At 40.0% G+C, this 16,640-nt stretch overlaps 1 protein-coding gene across 2 annotated transcripts in view; it reads right to left on the reverse strand.

Moving 5' to 3' along the window:
• Positions 1–16,640, reverse strand: part of LOC122668139 — a 62,087-nt gene that overhangs the window by 14,146 nt on the left and 31,301 nt on the right. For both annotated transcript variants that reach the window (XM_043864721.1, XM_043864720.1), the window contains exon 4: positions 7,988–8,867. In XM_043864721.1, the coding sequence (XP_043720656.1) occupies positions 7,988–8,867 (880 nt within the window). The remainder of the gene's footprint in view (positions 1–7,987; positions 8,868–16,640) is intronic.

Genomic DNA, 16,640 nt, shown 5'->3' on the forward strand with positions numbered 1-16,640 from the left:
TATTTATAGCCAAACGGTATGAGGATTTTGAATCTCAAACGGTAAAAAAAGGTCACTTTTTGGGTCTACCAGTCAACCTGTACATGAACCGGTCAGATTGGTTGAAAGAGCCATTAAGAAAATATAGCCGTTGGACAACCAGCTTGATACCGGCTTGACATTCTCCAGCTGGTTGGGCCAACCGGTCAGACTGGTTGCCTAACCTGTGGAGCTAGTAGAAAGCAGTGAACATTGCTTTCAACCGGTTTGTGCAGTTTCAGCCCAAATTTGTCATTTTTATTTGGTTTTTTTGGGCCTTTTGGTTTTTTAATGGTCCTTGGTCATCACCTAGGGTCTTTTTAGGTCTATGCGAGTATGCAATGCAAGTGTTCTAAAAATAGTCTTGATGCACACGAGCATGTCTTGAATAGTCTTGATTCTTCGAGCATGTTTTGTATTGAAATTTTGCCCTGTCTTGACTTTTCTAATTCTTGAAGCTTTATGTTTTCTGGACTTGTCTTTACTTGAGAAACTTGTCTTAGTCATGTCTTGAGAGGCTCGACTTGAAAGGCTTGACCTGTCTTGCCTTCACTTAGGTTGACTTGATAGGCATAACCTGTCTTTACTTAAGAAACTTGCCTTAGAAAGTTGAAAATCTCACCATCCCACACATGTTATTCCAGCTAATGGATCTTCCAACCAAGTGATTGGTCATGGTACTATTTCACCCTCTTTTTCATGTCCTTATCGTTTGTCCTTCATGTACCTCATTTACTGTTGAATTTATTACATGATAGTCAACTTTTGTTTTGGTGAATAAAAAATTCATTACCAAAGAGAAAGAGAAATACAGCAGCCCCTTAGAAGAAGAGAAGAATAAATTCAAAAAAATAAGCAAGAAACCTTAGCCTCAAACATGGGAGGCAAAGGCTTGGAGGGAGACAGAGAGAAGGCCCCCAGAGACAACAATAAGCCTGTTCATTGGAGTGTCAGTACATATGGAGGGAGCAGCCGACAAGATTTTGGCTTTGATTTCAAAAGAAATGGAATCCCGAATTTGTTGAAGAATCCAAGAGTTGGAGGTTCATTTCCTAATATTATGCTCCATCCAAATATGATTGATTACTGCACAAAAAGCCAACTTGCCAATCGTGTCGTAGATAGAAGAACCAGCAAAAGCCATATTGATCCAGAGCCATTCTATACTGAAAAGGAGAATTTTTCTACTTCTAGGCCATCATTTGGGTAAAATGCCTATCCAAATGGCGGAGGAGAGAGGACAAGCAAAAAATATGTGGACAATATCTTCTACATCGTTCCAACAGAGGCAGCACATGGGAGAGACAGAGATCTGGTGATGGCGAAGGAAGGACTGCGTTGGAAGACAGTGAAAGCTCTCCATGTCATGAAGCAATGACGGGGAATGTGATGCTTGAACCAAACCAGCTTCCTCCAGGGAACGAACGAGCTTCTAGAATGAATAAGATTTCAGGCAGCTTTAGCACTAAAAAAGCCCGATGAATTCGACATCCAGATAACACAATCATCTCTCCCAAAGGGACTTCTAGAGTTGGAGGCAGAGCATTCCAAATGCTATTAAGAACAGGATGGAGGGAGGGCGGAGGGGCCCAGCCAACAGGATCTAAGATATCAGCCACAATAGAATGCCTGGGAAGACCTGATCTATGAATGGTTCTGGGGTTGACCAAGTTGAGAAGAATACCCATAGGGTGCCAATGATCTAGCCAAAGGGAAGTAGAGTTACCGTCACCAATACGAGAGCAAATAGATCGCTGAACCAGAGGGCGAGAGTCTAAGATCTTACGCTAGACCCAAGATGCATCAACCAAGACAAAAACAGTCCATAAAGAATCGTGACGAAGAAGACCTAAATAGATCCAATAAACCCAAATGTTTCTCTTTTTAGAGACAATCTTCCAGATCAATTTAATGATACCTGCTGAATTCACTTCTTTGATTCTCCTTATACCCAAACCTCCTTCCTCCTTTGGAAGACAGACAAAGGCCCAGCTAAGAGGACGAAGGAACCTTGAGGAGTCAGTGTCTTTCAAAAGAAAAGAAGCCATAAGGGACATTAGGTGTAAAACCCACCCATAAACCGGGTCTAACTGAAATTGTATGATTTCAGGTTCTGGTTCAGCAACTATGTATGCCTCAATGTAGTGGGCCTTATCAATTGAGGATTCGGACCAATCCCCTAGTTTACCAATGGTGGATCCCGAAGAATCAACTGATGCAGCTATCTTGGGACCTGAGGAACCGGACGAGACCTCGCATATAAGTTTTGCATGCGATAAATGTTGGGTGGAGCATATACAAAACCTATCAATCTCTTAAGCCGGATCATAGGTAAGAACCCGTTAGTAATGCTGTATTAAGCAAAGGTCTTAACTGTGTAGTTTTGGCTGAAATGTAATTTTCCCCGATGGGACCCACGTACCTCGTTTGGTTTGAGCTGCCCGCGTACCATCACGACTGGGCTCCCAACTATGTTGCGAGATATCATTCTCGGGGCTTGACTATAAGTCATTCTTGAGTTACCATAAGTCATTCTTGAGTTAATTATCTTTTAAGTAGTTTAGAGAATCTAATTCCCAAACTAATTCTATTTTGGCCCAAACCAAACAGACCCTAGCATGACTACCTATATAAGAGGGACTTAGCATTAGGAATTCATTTCCTACCCAAATTGGAATCGGTTTTCTACTCTGGAGAAAGGAAAGAAGAGATAGAGAAGGAAGGCTTGGAGAACTTGGTTGTTGGAGAGAGAAGCTCTGGGAAAGGACCGATTAGTTGGGTTGCAACCATCTCTACCATTTCATATCTCTGGTAGGCTATCAAACCCATTTTGATCTGCCCAATTCCTCTTCCTTCTTTGTTTTCAGTTGAGTTCATAACTCATCTCAGCCCAGGCTTAGAAAATTAGGCAAAATGGTTTTAAGGCCTTAAACCCTACATGCATTTGGGTTGATTTGACCCAAATGGTATGTTCTCCATCCCCTTCAAACTAATTTATGATTTTGGAGTTGTGCATGGCAAGATCTATGAAAGAGCACCCAAATCTATACACTGTAACAACCACCGGATGGAGGTACTGCCATCCAACCGGTCCCTGGGCTAGCCTGCATCCAGTCCCCCTCTGCTGGCTCTGTTTTTGCCATAAATGGTTTGGGCTTTACCTTGGGTTTATTCCATAACCTAATTCATGTTATGTGCTATAAAATTAGGGTGTAATCTTCTTTTGGTGAGGCTTATTTATGAGTTGGATCATTTACTTACTTATGTAACTCTCCAACTCAAGGTAAGTGGGAATTGACTTAAATTTGAGTGTGTTTCTTATTTGTTTTTCCTATATTAAGCTTGTTGCATCTGTACATTCACCATATCAGAGTTATAATCATGTAGTTTTTAGCTTATCTTTTATGAATTAGATGTATGCATGATGATAGGTTGCATTCCATAATGCATATGCATACTATTATGAATGATATGATGAAATAGTATGATGTATGAGATTGAGAGATGATGTTGGAATTGGATGGATATTCTATATGCTATGTAACTACATGACATACATATTAGAAGGTGCATATGGCTAGGATATTATAAACCCAATGCTACGACCCTTGCCAACAGGAGTAACGTATTGGATAACCTGTGGTAGGTCCGAAGGGATGATTCCGGAATGCCATTTGTTGTCTCCTAAGTCCAATGTGTGATTCCGGAATGGGATGTACAGTAGGGTTAACTTTGGGGGTTTGCTGGGGACTAATGCGTGATTCCGGTACCGGCAGGTCTCCACTGTATCAGAGTAGTATTCTTGGGGTCTAATGTGTGATTCCGGAACTGAGAATATCATACCTGTTACAGTAGCATTAACCTCATGAGACCTAGATCTGTTGTTAGTTGCATGATTAGACTTGAGACATGCATCTGTTTGCATGTTTTCCTTCACTGGGCTTAGTGGAGCTCATCCCTCGGTATACCTTTATTTTAGATATGGCAGTTGGTGTGATGATGATGGATGTGGATCCTTCATCTCAGTTCGTTGTCGAGTAAGGATCAGACATTGGTGGTGCTGAGCAGCATGGGCATAGAGATACATGTGCTGATGATAATTGTACCTTAGTGGCTACTGCTTGAAGTTGCTGAGTGATGGGTTATGTTTTGATCAACTTGTGAAATTTCCTTTTTATGTAAGTTAATCTTTTTGGATATTATGTATATATATAAGAATGATTGTAAACCTTAGATCAACAGTATGGTTAAGTAAATATTTATGTTATCATTTAGTACTCTGTTACTGACGTTTATAATAGTATTTTGATCTTCCGTTGCATTCTTTGACTTCTTTATTGATCATTATGATTTTTAACTGCGAGGTAGGCCACAGAACTGTGGTCTTGGTGCTTTTGGGAATGTCTGTGGACTTTCAGTCACATAACCTGGGTTAGTCTGGACGGGGTATGACAACGTGGTATCAGAGCAAAGTTCTCTGAACCTCCCTCACAGTTAGCAGCATATTCAGGTTTACCGATCTATAAGTAAACCTCTTTTAGGATTAAAAGCTTTAAAGAAAATAAAAGACATTAGGTAATAGAGACAAACTATAACGCTGCTTAGAGCAGTGATAAAGTCGATAAAAGTAATAAGTTAATTACAACTATTAAATTACATAATCATGCCGACGAAATTATAGGTGTAATTACAAAGAGAATGGAAAATACATGAACTTAAACTTAAACATAAATTAAAAAGTTTCTAAGATAAATAAGAAAAGTTGCATCATGGTTTCATTGGCTTGGTGTTGGTAGTGCAACTAGTGCTGAAGAGGTAGAAGGTCGAGGCGGTGGAAGCACACGTCTTGATATAAAAATTTCGACAGCTTACATGCGCCCATCCATACAAGAGACCTTACTCGATAGATCATCTAACTTTTGTTTACTTCTCCGAAACCTTACTCAAGCATGCTAGCTAGTCTACCCAATCCATTTCCTCTCCTTGAAGTAAATGCTCCAACTGAGGTAGAAGGTCCAGCAAGATCAATAGGAATGGTAGACCAAACGCATCCTAAATTGTATTGTTACCTTCTACCCTACCTATTCGGTTTTCCACAAGGTTCTAAAACTCGGGTTTGGACCAGGTTTCTACCAGCCAGAAAGCAAGATATTGTCGAAACCTGTGATTTTTTCCCAGCCAACTCAAGTTGGTGGTTTCGAGGCCCATAAATGCTTTTTTCATCTATTTTTTGTATACGGCCTATTTTTGACATTATAAACACAATGCATGATCTATTTTCACCCCCCAAAAAAAAAAAAAAAACTCAAAATGGTACTTGTGGTTTTTACCCAAGTTTGATCGTGTATATTGTTCTTAGACATTGGCTAGAAACCAGGACAGACACTTATTTATGCCAAAAAGTAAATGGTTTTATATATGTTATTTCATTTACTTAAGATATTATTCATAAATAAGCAAATACACCCCTATTTGAATCCACTACAATTAGTTAAAAAATAAAAGGATAAAAGGTCAACCCCCCCCCCCCAAATTCAAGAACAAAAATTGACGGTAGGTGAAATTTTCAACTTTCTAATGATGGGGTTTTTCTCAAATCTTAATTATGGTAAAACATTGCTAAAAACCAAAAGTGTGGTAAAATACTCATTTGTTTTGATGTCTAAAAATTTTTTTTCATTCAGTGCGATTTTAAACAGCATTCGCACACACCAAATTAGGTTTGATCGGAACATAAATCCTTCAATATAAATCAGATTTAAGCAATCTTGGATTTGTTGGAACATAACTCCTTCAACATAAATAGGTGCCTATCCTAATTTCCAACCAGGTTTCCTCAAGTTTCGATGGGGATAAGTGACACTTATATAGGTGGCAAGTCGAAACTAGCGAAATATGGTCGAATCTGGTCGAGTTGGGTAGAAACATAGGACTTTTTAAAGTCGATGACCATCTCGTCTCGTTTTCTTGTGAAACCGAGATTTAGTTCCATGGTTTTCCAGGATCTTCAGACAAAGAAGACAATTGGTGGAGGGAGTAAGATGGATGACTTATACTATCTCAATTGTGACACCGCTTCTACGGCTATTGTTACACCTTCTAGTAGTGTCTCTCCTCTTCAGTGGCATCATCGCTTAGGCCACTTGTCGTTGTCTAAACTTCAACACATAGTTTCGAGTTGCAAGCCCGTGAACTCGGAAAGCATCACCGTTCTTCTTTTCCCACTTGTAGTGAATCTAGAAGTCATTCATTATTTTCTTCAATTAGTCTCTTATTTTGTTACCTTTGTGGAAGATCATTCACGTTTAACATGGTAGTATCCAATGAAAAATCGCTCAATGTTTCTATCTATTTTTAAAGTTTTTCACAATGAAATAAAAACTCAGCTTGATGTTTCTATTAAGTTTTTAAATCTAATAATGCACTTGAGTATAGACTCAGATTTCCTCTTTTTTATTTGACCATAGTATTATTTATCAAACATGTTGTTCATATACTCCTCAGAAAAATGGGGTAGCTGAAAGGAAAAACCGACATTTATTGGAGGTTGCCCAATCATTAGTCGTTCATATGAATGAGCCTACAAGTTTTTGGTGTGACGCTGTTTTAATCGCTTGTTATTTAATTAATTGCATGCCTTCCTCAATTCTTAATAATCAATCTCCCTTATCCGTCGTTTTTCTTAATCTTTGTTTTGCTTGCCACTTCCTATATTTGGATGCACATGCATTGTCCATAATTTGCACCTGACCACTGATAAGTTGTCTCCCAGGGCTACCAAGCATGTTTTTCTTGATTATGAACCTATTATTCACCGGCATTTCATTAGTGCAGGTGTTACATTTTCTGAAAATACTCAATATTTTTCTACTACAAGTACTAATTTAGCTACTGCTACTGAATTTTCTCCCCCTTCCTTCATTGCTTCCTTTGACTGATTCTGTGTGTACTCCTCGGCAAGCACCTACAAGTGTATCAACGCCATCCCAAACAACTGCCTACAGTTACTACTAATGCTCTAGTACCCTCAATTTGGCCTGATTCCTGACCTGCAGTTCCAGCCCCTTTGTCTAACGATTTAACAATGGCTCTCCTTCATTGCTTCCTCTGACTGATTTTGTGTTTACTCCTCGGAAAGCAACACTACATGTGTATCAACGTCGTCCTAAGCAACTGCCTACAATTCATGCCACTTCTCTAGTGCCCTCCATGCGATCTGATTCTTTGCCCGCAGTTCCTGTCCCTTTGTCTGATGACTTAACAATGGCTCTCCGTAAAGGTACTCATTTCTGTACACAGAAATACTTGGTTGTTTATCCCACTGAGAAGTTTGTTTCCATTTCTCACCTTACATCATCTTTACATAGCTTTTCTTTGTCATTATCTTCTCATTCCATCCCTAAAACTATTATGAAGCTTTATCTCATCCAGAATTGGACCTTGGTTGATTTACCTTCAGGTAAGGACCTGGTAAGGTGTCGTTGGATCTATACTATTTAAGTATAACCCCGATGTCTCTGTTGAACGGCTTAAAGCCTGTTTGGTTGCCAAAGGATACACACTGACCTATGGTGAACTTTGAGACTTTTTCGCCAGTATCTTGTCTCAATTCCGTGCGTGTGCTTATCTCTTTAGCTTTCAATTTTGATTGGCCATTGTATCAGTTTGATATAAAAATGCCTTCTTATATGGTGATTTGAATGAGGAAATGTGTATGATGTAGATCCCATGACTGTTCAGCATTACCAAAGGAAGAAAAAGAAGAATCAGACTGACATACTAAGGAGCAGGGTAAAGGTTGAAGAGTTAGAGACCTCCCTTTTCAGGGAGCACGATGCATAATTATGTCATTCTGTAGACCAGGGTTAAGCTCGCGTCCCAAGGTGACCAGGGCAACAATTCATGGAGAAGAAATAAGCAATTCTAATTGGAGCTCATCAATACAAAACAAAGTTACAACAGCAATAACCTGTAACTTGAAGAAGCCGGTGTGAATTTTTCTGTAAGCAGTCACCGTGCTCACATTTGATCCTTACAAAACTACCCACAACTTTCTCTTCAAATGTCTCAGGAGTCTTCAAAAGATACTCAACCAAACTCCTTTTCAAATAAACCAACTTAATGTTTCTAGGAGTTATAGATGCAAAACAGCTCTGTGGAACTTCCAAAACCTTTTTCTTCTTATGAGTTCTTCTGCCTGAGCTTGACATCATCTGTCTTTTACATGGACTTGAGCCATCCTCTCCATTGTATTCCGAACTGCATCTGAATTTATCTTCCTCTGGCTGTTCTTGGTTCTTAGAAAAGTGTGGTTGTAGGAGGCCAAAAATTTGATTTCGGTTAATGGATCTCCTTCCAAAAATAGAATGTAGCCTTAAATCACACAGAACCTTCTCCTTCCTTACGGGATGCATGAGGTGGTTTTTGTTGATGTATGCTGTGATGATTGAATTCACTTCAAGCTGAGAAAGCTGTTTACTAGTATCAATGCCAATGGAAGCAAGAAATTGTATAAGTGAACTTGATCCCCATCCAATTAACTCCTTTTTCTTTGACTCGAACTCTCTTTTCCTCTTCTTCGTTGTACATTGCCACCCATTGGGTTCCTCATGGCATTGGAATTCGCCATCAACAATTTTGCCTTCCACATGCTCACTATCAGAGCTTAATACAAGACAATCTTCTTCACCTTTCATGTAGCTACCACTTAGATATTGCTTACCCTTCTTCAATTGAGTGTCAGCCATATGGAGAGTTTCCAATTTTAAGCATTCTTTTTCATTAACCCTCTCCCAATACTCCTTAAAGAGGCACTCATAAGTTTCTCTGTCTTTGAAATCAACCTTGCCCTGTGAAATAGACAAGAAATTAAAGCTGGATATAACAGAGACATACCACAAGTTTCACGAAGGTCAATATCCAGTCACCATAAGGACATTATTTGTAGCATTAAAGCCTAACCTACATTAGTCAAGGATAAGGCTACTCAAAGAAAATTTCTTTTTTTATCTTTTTGAAAAGGAAAGTATTATATATATAGATACCCCCACCACCCAAGGTGAAGGAGGGATTCGATCCCAAGATTTGGCCACAACAAACCAAGGCCCTTACCAGCTGGCACTGCTCGCACCTTTTAACCCAGAAATCTCATATATTACTCAAAGTTGCAGCCCACAATAAATTCAAATATTATCTGCGATGTGGTTGGCAACTTAGTGTTCGGTGCTAATATATCTCATATTTGGATGGAGCGAAATCTTCGAAGATGGACTTCCAACTCCTGTTCCCTTGACATGATTTGGAAGGCCATCTTTTTTTACGTTAGCTCAAATATTCACTTGTTACCTCACAGATCTATTATTGACTCCCCAAGGAACAGGCATATTGTTGTTATCTGGGGATTACCTGTTTCTCTTCTTCTTCCTTCTGGCCCTTCCTAGGGTGCGCCTTTGTATAGCTCCCCCCCCCCCCCCTGGACCTTTTCCCCTATTCTTCCTTTTGGCAATGAATTCTTTATTCACCAAAAAAAAGTATAATCTGTTTGTAAATTTCAATGTCAGGCTTAAAGCTGATGTTGAAGAAGGAAAGTCATCCGAAATGATATTGTCGTGACCAACAAATGCACCAGTGAGGATAAGTTGCAAGTTGAATGCAGGAAGGCCAAAAAACATGTGGCTTGAGATAGTGAGGAAGGAATGATGTGGAAGATAGACCCTAAACATAGGAGAAAGCTAGTTGCCAGTAACAATTACACGGAAATAAGAACTGCAGTGATAGGTTCTCCAAGTTCCCAAGTGTTAAGATGTGTACCACGATAGGGGGAGTGTCCCTATCATGGGTGGTTAGGTATTGCTTAGGCTAGATTTCTAGATTTACTTTATTACCTTCCTAGTTAAATTAGATCTTTGTTTTCCTATTTTAGACTTGGACTGTCCTTCCTATTCCAACTATGATTGTAACTATTTTGGTTCTATTAATACATACATTGGGGGGAGACTGCAATCTATCGGTTGTCTCTCCTTTGGCAATCTCCTTTTCTCCATCCTCTTCTCTCTTCCCTACTTGCAGGTTGATGAGCACATTTATGTGTGAAATCTTAGGGCATAAAGCATATATTTTACCACATTGGACAGAGTTACTCGGTGCTTTCTTGTGCTTTTCAGGGTTTAGGTGAATTCTTGTGAAATGGAGGAGATGATGCTAAGGAAATGTTTTTTAAGCTGTTTAGAGGTGTTAATGGCTTGGATGCGTAGCCCATCGAGTCAGCTTCGTAACGGTTCAAACGGCACTTGATTCCGAGTTGAAACGAAGAAGTTATGGCCGTTTCCGTAACGACGCGCGAAAATGATCTGTAGGGGTTTATTTGTAATTATTGATAGTCGGCTGGAGACAAAGTGAAGCGAAAGTTCGGATTCCAAGGGCCTTAACGCAATAACCAGAAGTTATATTTCCTGTACCCGAAAGATTCCATTTGGAGGGCTCTGGACAGTCCAACTTCAACTTGAGATATCTTGGGCTCCCGAACTCCAAATTGGACGAAATTTGGGTCTATTTTGGGTGATTTTTCGCAAGGAACACAATGGTGAGACCTATATAAGCACCCCATGCTCCACGTTTTTTTGAAGGACAGATTTGGCATTTCATTAATTATGAGTGAAATCCTAATCATCTCTCTCTCTCCTCCAACTTTCTAAGGGCACTCCTGGAATTCTACTTGGGATAGATTTATTTTGAAAGATATTCTCTCACCTATGGAAAGTTGAAAAGTCAAAGATGCTTTGATTTTATTGCTTGGAGAAGATATCTACAAAGAAAAGGAAGCACTTGTTAGAATTGGAAGTTTACTTTTCTAGAAATAGAAGGTCTATGTAAACAATCTTCTCTTCTTCTTCTTTCTATTTTTTTCTTTTTTTCTTAGGATTCAAGGCATTGTAAAAGAGGAAGGAGAAGAGAATATTCTCTTTTCTTAGGGAATATTTCTCCTACACTTCCCTCTTCTCTCTTCTCCTCTCTTCCCCCTATAAATACCCCTTGCCCTTTGGGTTGTAACAAGTTAGTTTTTTAGTTCAGTTTTTAGTTCAATTTTAATTCAGTTTTTAGTGTAATTTTTAGTTCATTCACTTAGTAAAATTTCTTTTCTTCTTCTCCTTCTAAGTTGTGATTTTTGACTTTTCTAAGTTCTAGTTTGCTTTTTGATTTTCATTTAATGGTTGTAATAGGTTTAGTTTATGCTTCAATTTCAATTTAAGTCTTCAATTGGGTTGTAATTTCTTAATTCTAGTTTAGGTTTTAAGCCTTCTAGTCTAAGTTCTTAAGTTGATGACAAGACTTGAAGATTTAGAAGAGGAGGCCAAGGTAAGTTTATGAAGTATTCAAGCTTTTCAGTTGCATTCATGCAAGCACATCCAGGTTTTACTATCTAAACTCTCAATCTCATTCTCCCTTTCCTCTATCTCTCTCTATCCTCTTCTTCTTCTCCCTCTATTTCTTTTATTTTTTTTATATGGTTGTGGTTTGTGGATGCACTTTTATTCCCTTATTTCTTTTTATGTGGTTATTATATGAGGTTGCAATTTTATTCCTTTCAATTCGCTTTAGTTTGATAGGTTAGATGCTCATGTGTTAGGACGCCAATTTAATCCCTTAATTTTGTTAGATGCTTATGAGTTAGGATGCATTAATTTTCATTAGTTTAATTAGTTTAATTTAACACTTTAATTTGGTTCACTTTGCATTACTTTTAAGTTAGTTAAATAGAGTGGCGTATATCTCCTCGTGTTCAACCCGTAGCTACGATTGACCCGTACGCTTGCGGTATTATTTTAACTCAAACACAGGTACTAGTTACAGATCCTTGGTTTGCCACATAATATCAGAGCTATAACCAGCACCTGATTCTCTACTATAATTGCTGTTTTGAGAGTCGTTTTAAGTTTCTGGTTTGAAGAAGGAAACCCTAGTTCATAGCAGAAGAAAAAGGAACTAGGGTTTCGACGAAGATTGATGGGTTTTTTTTTATGAAGTCATACTTGTTACTGCTGATTACTCTACCCTGCTGATCGACGAACGAGGTAGTCTCTTTTTTTTTTCTGGTTCATGTTCCGCTGGGCTCTGTTTATTGCTGAAGGTTGAAAATAAAGATCTAATTTAACTACGAAGGTAATAAAGTAAATCTAGAAATCTAGCCTAAGCAATACCTAACCACTAAGGTCACTTGTTTGAAGCCAATCGCAAACGTCGTGGTGGTGGCAAGGGTCGTGGTCAGCCTACTGCGAAGGCAAATCAAACTGAAACCACTGCAGCCCCTCCTACAAACTATGGCCTCTCTCTGGAAGAACTTCAAGCTTTTCGTCGGATGTTAAAGGCCTCCTCTGTCTCTGCTGCCCAATCTTCTACAGTTGCTACCCCTTCTGGTTCTGGTTCTGGTTCTCACTTTCCTCAGGTATTCCTATAGGGAGTCATTGTGCAACGGCAGTCTCCAGTCTTTGGATCATTGACTCTGGTGCCACTGACCATATGATAGGTTCTTCTACCCTTTTTCATCAGTATTCTCCTTCATCCGGGGAAAGACACAGTCTGAGTAGCTAATGGGTCTCTTTCTTCTTGTTGTAATATGGGATTAAGGGTAATTTTGTCCTAGGTAATATTGTAATGTTGCCCTATGGGCATTCTTGTCTTTTTTCCATTTTCTAGGCTGTGTCATAATGACACAAGTCATTCCCCAATTCCCAAGATTGATTCCTTTATGGTATCAGAGCGAATAACGATCAACCTAGGGTTTCGTGTCCTTATGGATGCCTAAGAAGATCACCAACGCCTCCTCCCCTCATGTTGCACCACCTCCACCGCTGCCACTGTAGCATAGCCGCCACCACCTCGCAACACAGTCACCCTTTCCACCGCCGCCACTCTCGCGAGACACACCGCCACTACAGCTGCTAACCACCTTCGCCACCACCGCCAGCCACCTTGCGACTCCTCTTTTCGCTTTCCCGGGGGTCGCCTCCTTGTTTTTTGCTTCTTCTTTCCCTTGGTGGTGAGTTTATCCCGGGCTCTTTTTCTTCCACCATTATGATCTAAATCTCCTTTCCTTATTTTTTGAGATTTGTATGTGGTGCTTCTGTTTTTTGGGTTGAGAGATTTGGCTTCTGTAACCAGCAGACATGTCTGACGACGATAACTCCACTATTTCCTCTGGATAGGGAGGATCCTCAGTGCATCGTGAAAAGGAATTTCCAACATTCCAGACTAACTCTGTCAAACTTGACGGGAACAATTATCTCATGTGGTCAAGATCTATTTCCCCTGTTGTGGGTTCCCGTGGTTTGACTAGCCATTTGACTGGCACTTCTATTCATCCTCCTACTGCTGGTAAGGCTCAAGATGAATGGGACATTGATGAATGTCTAGTGATGGTCCTTTCTTCTCAGTTCTATTGATCCTTCCATCTCCCAAAGTTATCTCCTTTTGGAAAATGTTGTTGTTGTGTGGAGTATTGCCAAAGAAACCTACTCTAAGGTTGGTAATGCTGCCTAGTGTTATAAACTCCGTCGGAAAATTCTTACTATGGAGCTGAAGGATCTTACTCTCAACTAGTACTACAATACCATGCGAGGTATTTGGCAGACCTTGGATTTTTATGGGAAATTTACTGCTATATGCCAGGCTGACACTATGGCCTATCGCAAGTGGGAAGAGAACCTTCGGGTTGATGATTTTCTGGCAGGACTGAATATGGAGTATGACCAGATTCGTTCCCATGTGCTTAATAGGGATCCATTCCCTTCTCTTGAACAAGCTTATGCAATCGTGGCTTCCGAGGAGAGCAGGCGGGCAGCAATGGTTCATCCCCCACCTGTAGAGCGTGTTGCTCTTTATACTACCCCTACCTCTAGGTCTACCAAGGGGATTTCGGCCCCTGCCTCTAGGTCTAGTGGAGCCTCTGTTCATGGTATTGCTCAACCTGGTAAACCTCCGGTAAAGTGTGACTACTGTGAAAAGGAACGTCATACCAAGGATCAGTGTTGGAATTTACATGGTCGCCCACCGGAATCTCGTGGACGCAGTTAGCCACGGTCTAGAGGCAGTGCTGCCCATCAGTATGTCACTGATGAGGATTCTTCTGATGCCCCTCTCTCAACAGATGAGCTGAGCAACCTGCATCGTTTGATGTCTAGGCTGGAAACTCGGACTTCAACACCTTTGGCCCATGCCAGTGTAGCCTCTCCCACTATTACACCTTCCCCTGATGGTTCTGCACCTTCCACTTCATGTATTTGGTTTTATGGTCATAGCTCCTCTATTAACCCAGTTCCATAGATTATTGACTCTGGAGCTACAGATCACATGACCGGTTCCCCTTCATATTTTTCCCATTATTCTCCATTGGCTGGTAACAATAAATTTAGGGTGGCTAATGGTTCTTTTTCTCTAATTTCTGGGAAAGGTCTTATTAAATATTCACCTTCCCTTTCATTGTCTTCAGTTCTTCATGTTCCAAATTTTTCTACTAATCTGTTATCTATTAGTAGTATTACTCGTGAACTGAATTGCAAAATCATTTTTTTCACTTCTCATTGTGTGTTCCAGGATCTGGAAAGGGTCAATACGATTGGCTCTGGTAGGACGGAAGGTGGCCTATACCTGTTGGAAAAGCCTTCCCTTGCATTATCAACAGTGGCTTCTTCTCCTGAGACTTCCACTAAACCTCTTCAAGATTTACATACTTGGCACCGTAGACTTGGACCCCTCCCTTTGAGAATTTTTTCTAGTTTATTTCCTGCTTTTACCAAGTTATGTAATTTGAATGATTTTCATTGTGATGCTTGCATTCTAGCAAAGCAAACTAGACATACTTATCCTGTTTCTGATAAACGTAGCTTGTTTCCTTTTAGTTTGATTCATTCGGATGTGTGGGGTCCTGCCCGTGTTGTTTCTTCTTCTGGTTTCCGTTGGTTTGTGACATTTATTAACTGTTACAGTAGAACTACTTGGGTCAATTTAATGCAACAAAAAAGTGATGCGTCCTCGATCTTCCAAAATTTTCATAAGATGGTTGCTACCCAGTTTGAACCCAAAATCAGAATTCTTCGGTCTGATAATGGCATTGAGTACACTGTTAGTACGTTTTAGTCTTACTTATTTGCACATGGGATTATTTACCAGACCTCATGTGTAGATACTCCTCAAAATGGGTTGGCAGAAAGAAAAAATCGCCATCTTCTTAAGGTAGTTCAGTCCCTATTGTTTTCCATGAATATCTTTGTTCGTTTTTTGGGGGATGTTGTATTGACTGCAGCCTTTCTTATTAACAAGATGTCTTCCCATGTCTTGGGTAATAAGAGTCCTCTAGAATATTTGTTTGGATCCGTTACTTTTCCTATTCCTCCCAAGATTTTTGGGTGTGTTGCTTTTGTTCGTAATCCCCATGTTCATGGGAAATTGGATCCTAGGGGGCTTAGGTGTATTTTTCTAGGCAATTTTGCTACCCAGAATGGGTATAAATGTTATCATCCTTCCACTGGAAAAATTTGTGTCTATGGATGTGGTATGTCAAGAGTCCATTCCTTTCTACCTTGTCCCTCTTCAAGAGGAATCTGCTCAAAGTGAAGAGGTCCTTGAAGTTATTCTGCCTATAGGGTTGCCATGGGAGGAAGATGTTGTTCTTGAGGAAGGGGTTAATTGTCAGGAACAAAAAATGGAAGCTCCCATTCAGGGGGAGCAACTTTTTTTTTTGTTGTGGGTAAAAGGGGGGAGCAACTTGAGGAAGGGGAAAAGTCACTTATAGTGTTTACCAGAAAAAAGGAACAAAGACTGGATGACAAGCATACTACCATCCCTCCTAACCAATCTACAGGCACCATTCTAGGTTCCACTGACTCTTTACCTCCTCCTGTAAGCAATCCTCATCTTCTTCCAGTGATCCTTCTTTAGATTTACCTATTGCTACTACAAAAGGTAAACGCAGTTGTACACATCATCCCATCTCTAATATGGTATCATATGAATCCCTGTCTCCTAATCATCAGACCTTTCTTGCTTCTTTGTCCTCTGTTTCTACTCCTAAATCTTGGCAGGAGGCATTGGCTCACTCGGACTGGAAAGAAGCTATGAATAAGGAGATGAGAGCCCTAGATAAAAATAACACGTGGGATTTGGTTCAGGTACCACCTAGAAAGAGAGTTGTAGGATGTAAATGAGTTTTTACAGTGAAACTCAAGGCTGATGGAAGTATTGAGAGATATAAAGCTAGGCTTGCTGCAAGAGGGTTTACCCAGACCTATGGTATTGATTATCATGAGACATTTGCTCATGTGGCCAAGATGAACACTGTGAGAGTTCTTCTGTCCTATGCAGTGAACAAGGGATGGGACCTATTTTAGCTAGATGTAAAAAATGCATTTCTACATGGAGAACTATCTGAAGAGGTATACATGGATATCCCACCAGGATTTGATTCTCAGCGAACACAGGGCAAGGCTTGTAAGCTCAATCGAGCTCTTTATGGTTTAAAGCAGTCTCCTCGGGCATGGTTTGGTAGGTTCCATAAGGCGATGATCTCCATTGGGTTCAAACAAAGCAATGCAGATCACTTACTATTTATAAAGGAAACTACTACTGAT

Source organism: Telopea speciosissima, chromosome 7 (assembly GCF_018873765.1).
Source record: "Telopea speciosissima isolate NSW1024214 ecotype Mountain lineage chromosome 7, Tspe_v1, whole genome shotgun sequence".
Lineage (NCBI taxonomy): Eukaryota > Viridiplantae > Streptophyta > Magnoliopsida > Proteales > Proteaceae > Telopea > Telopea speciosissima.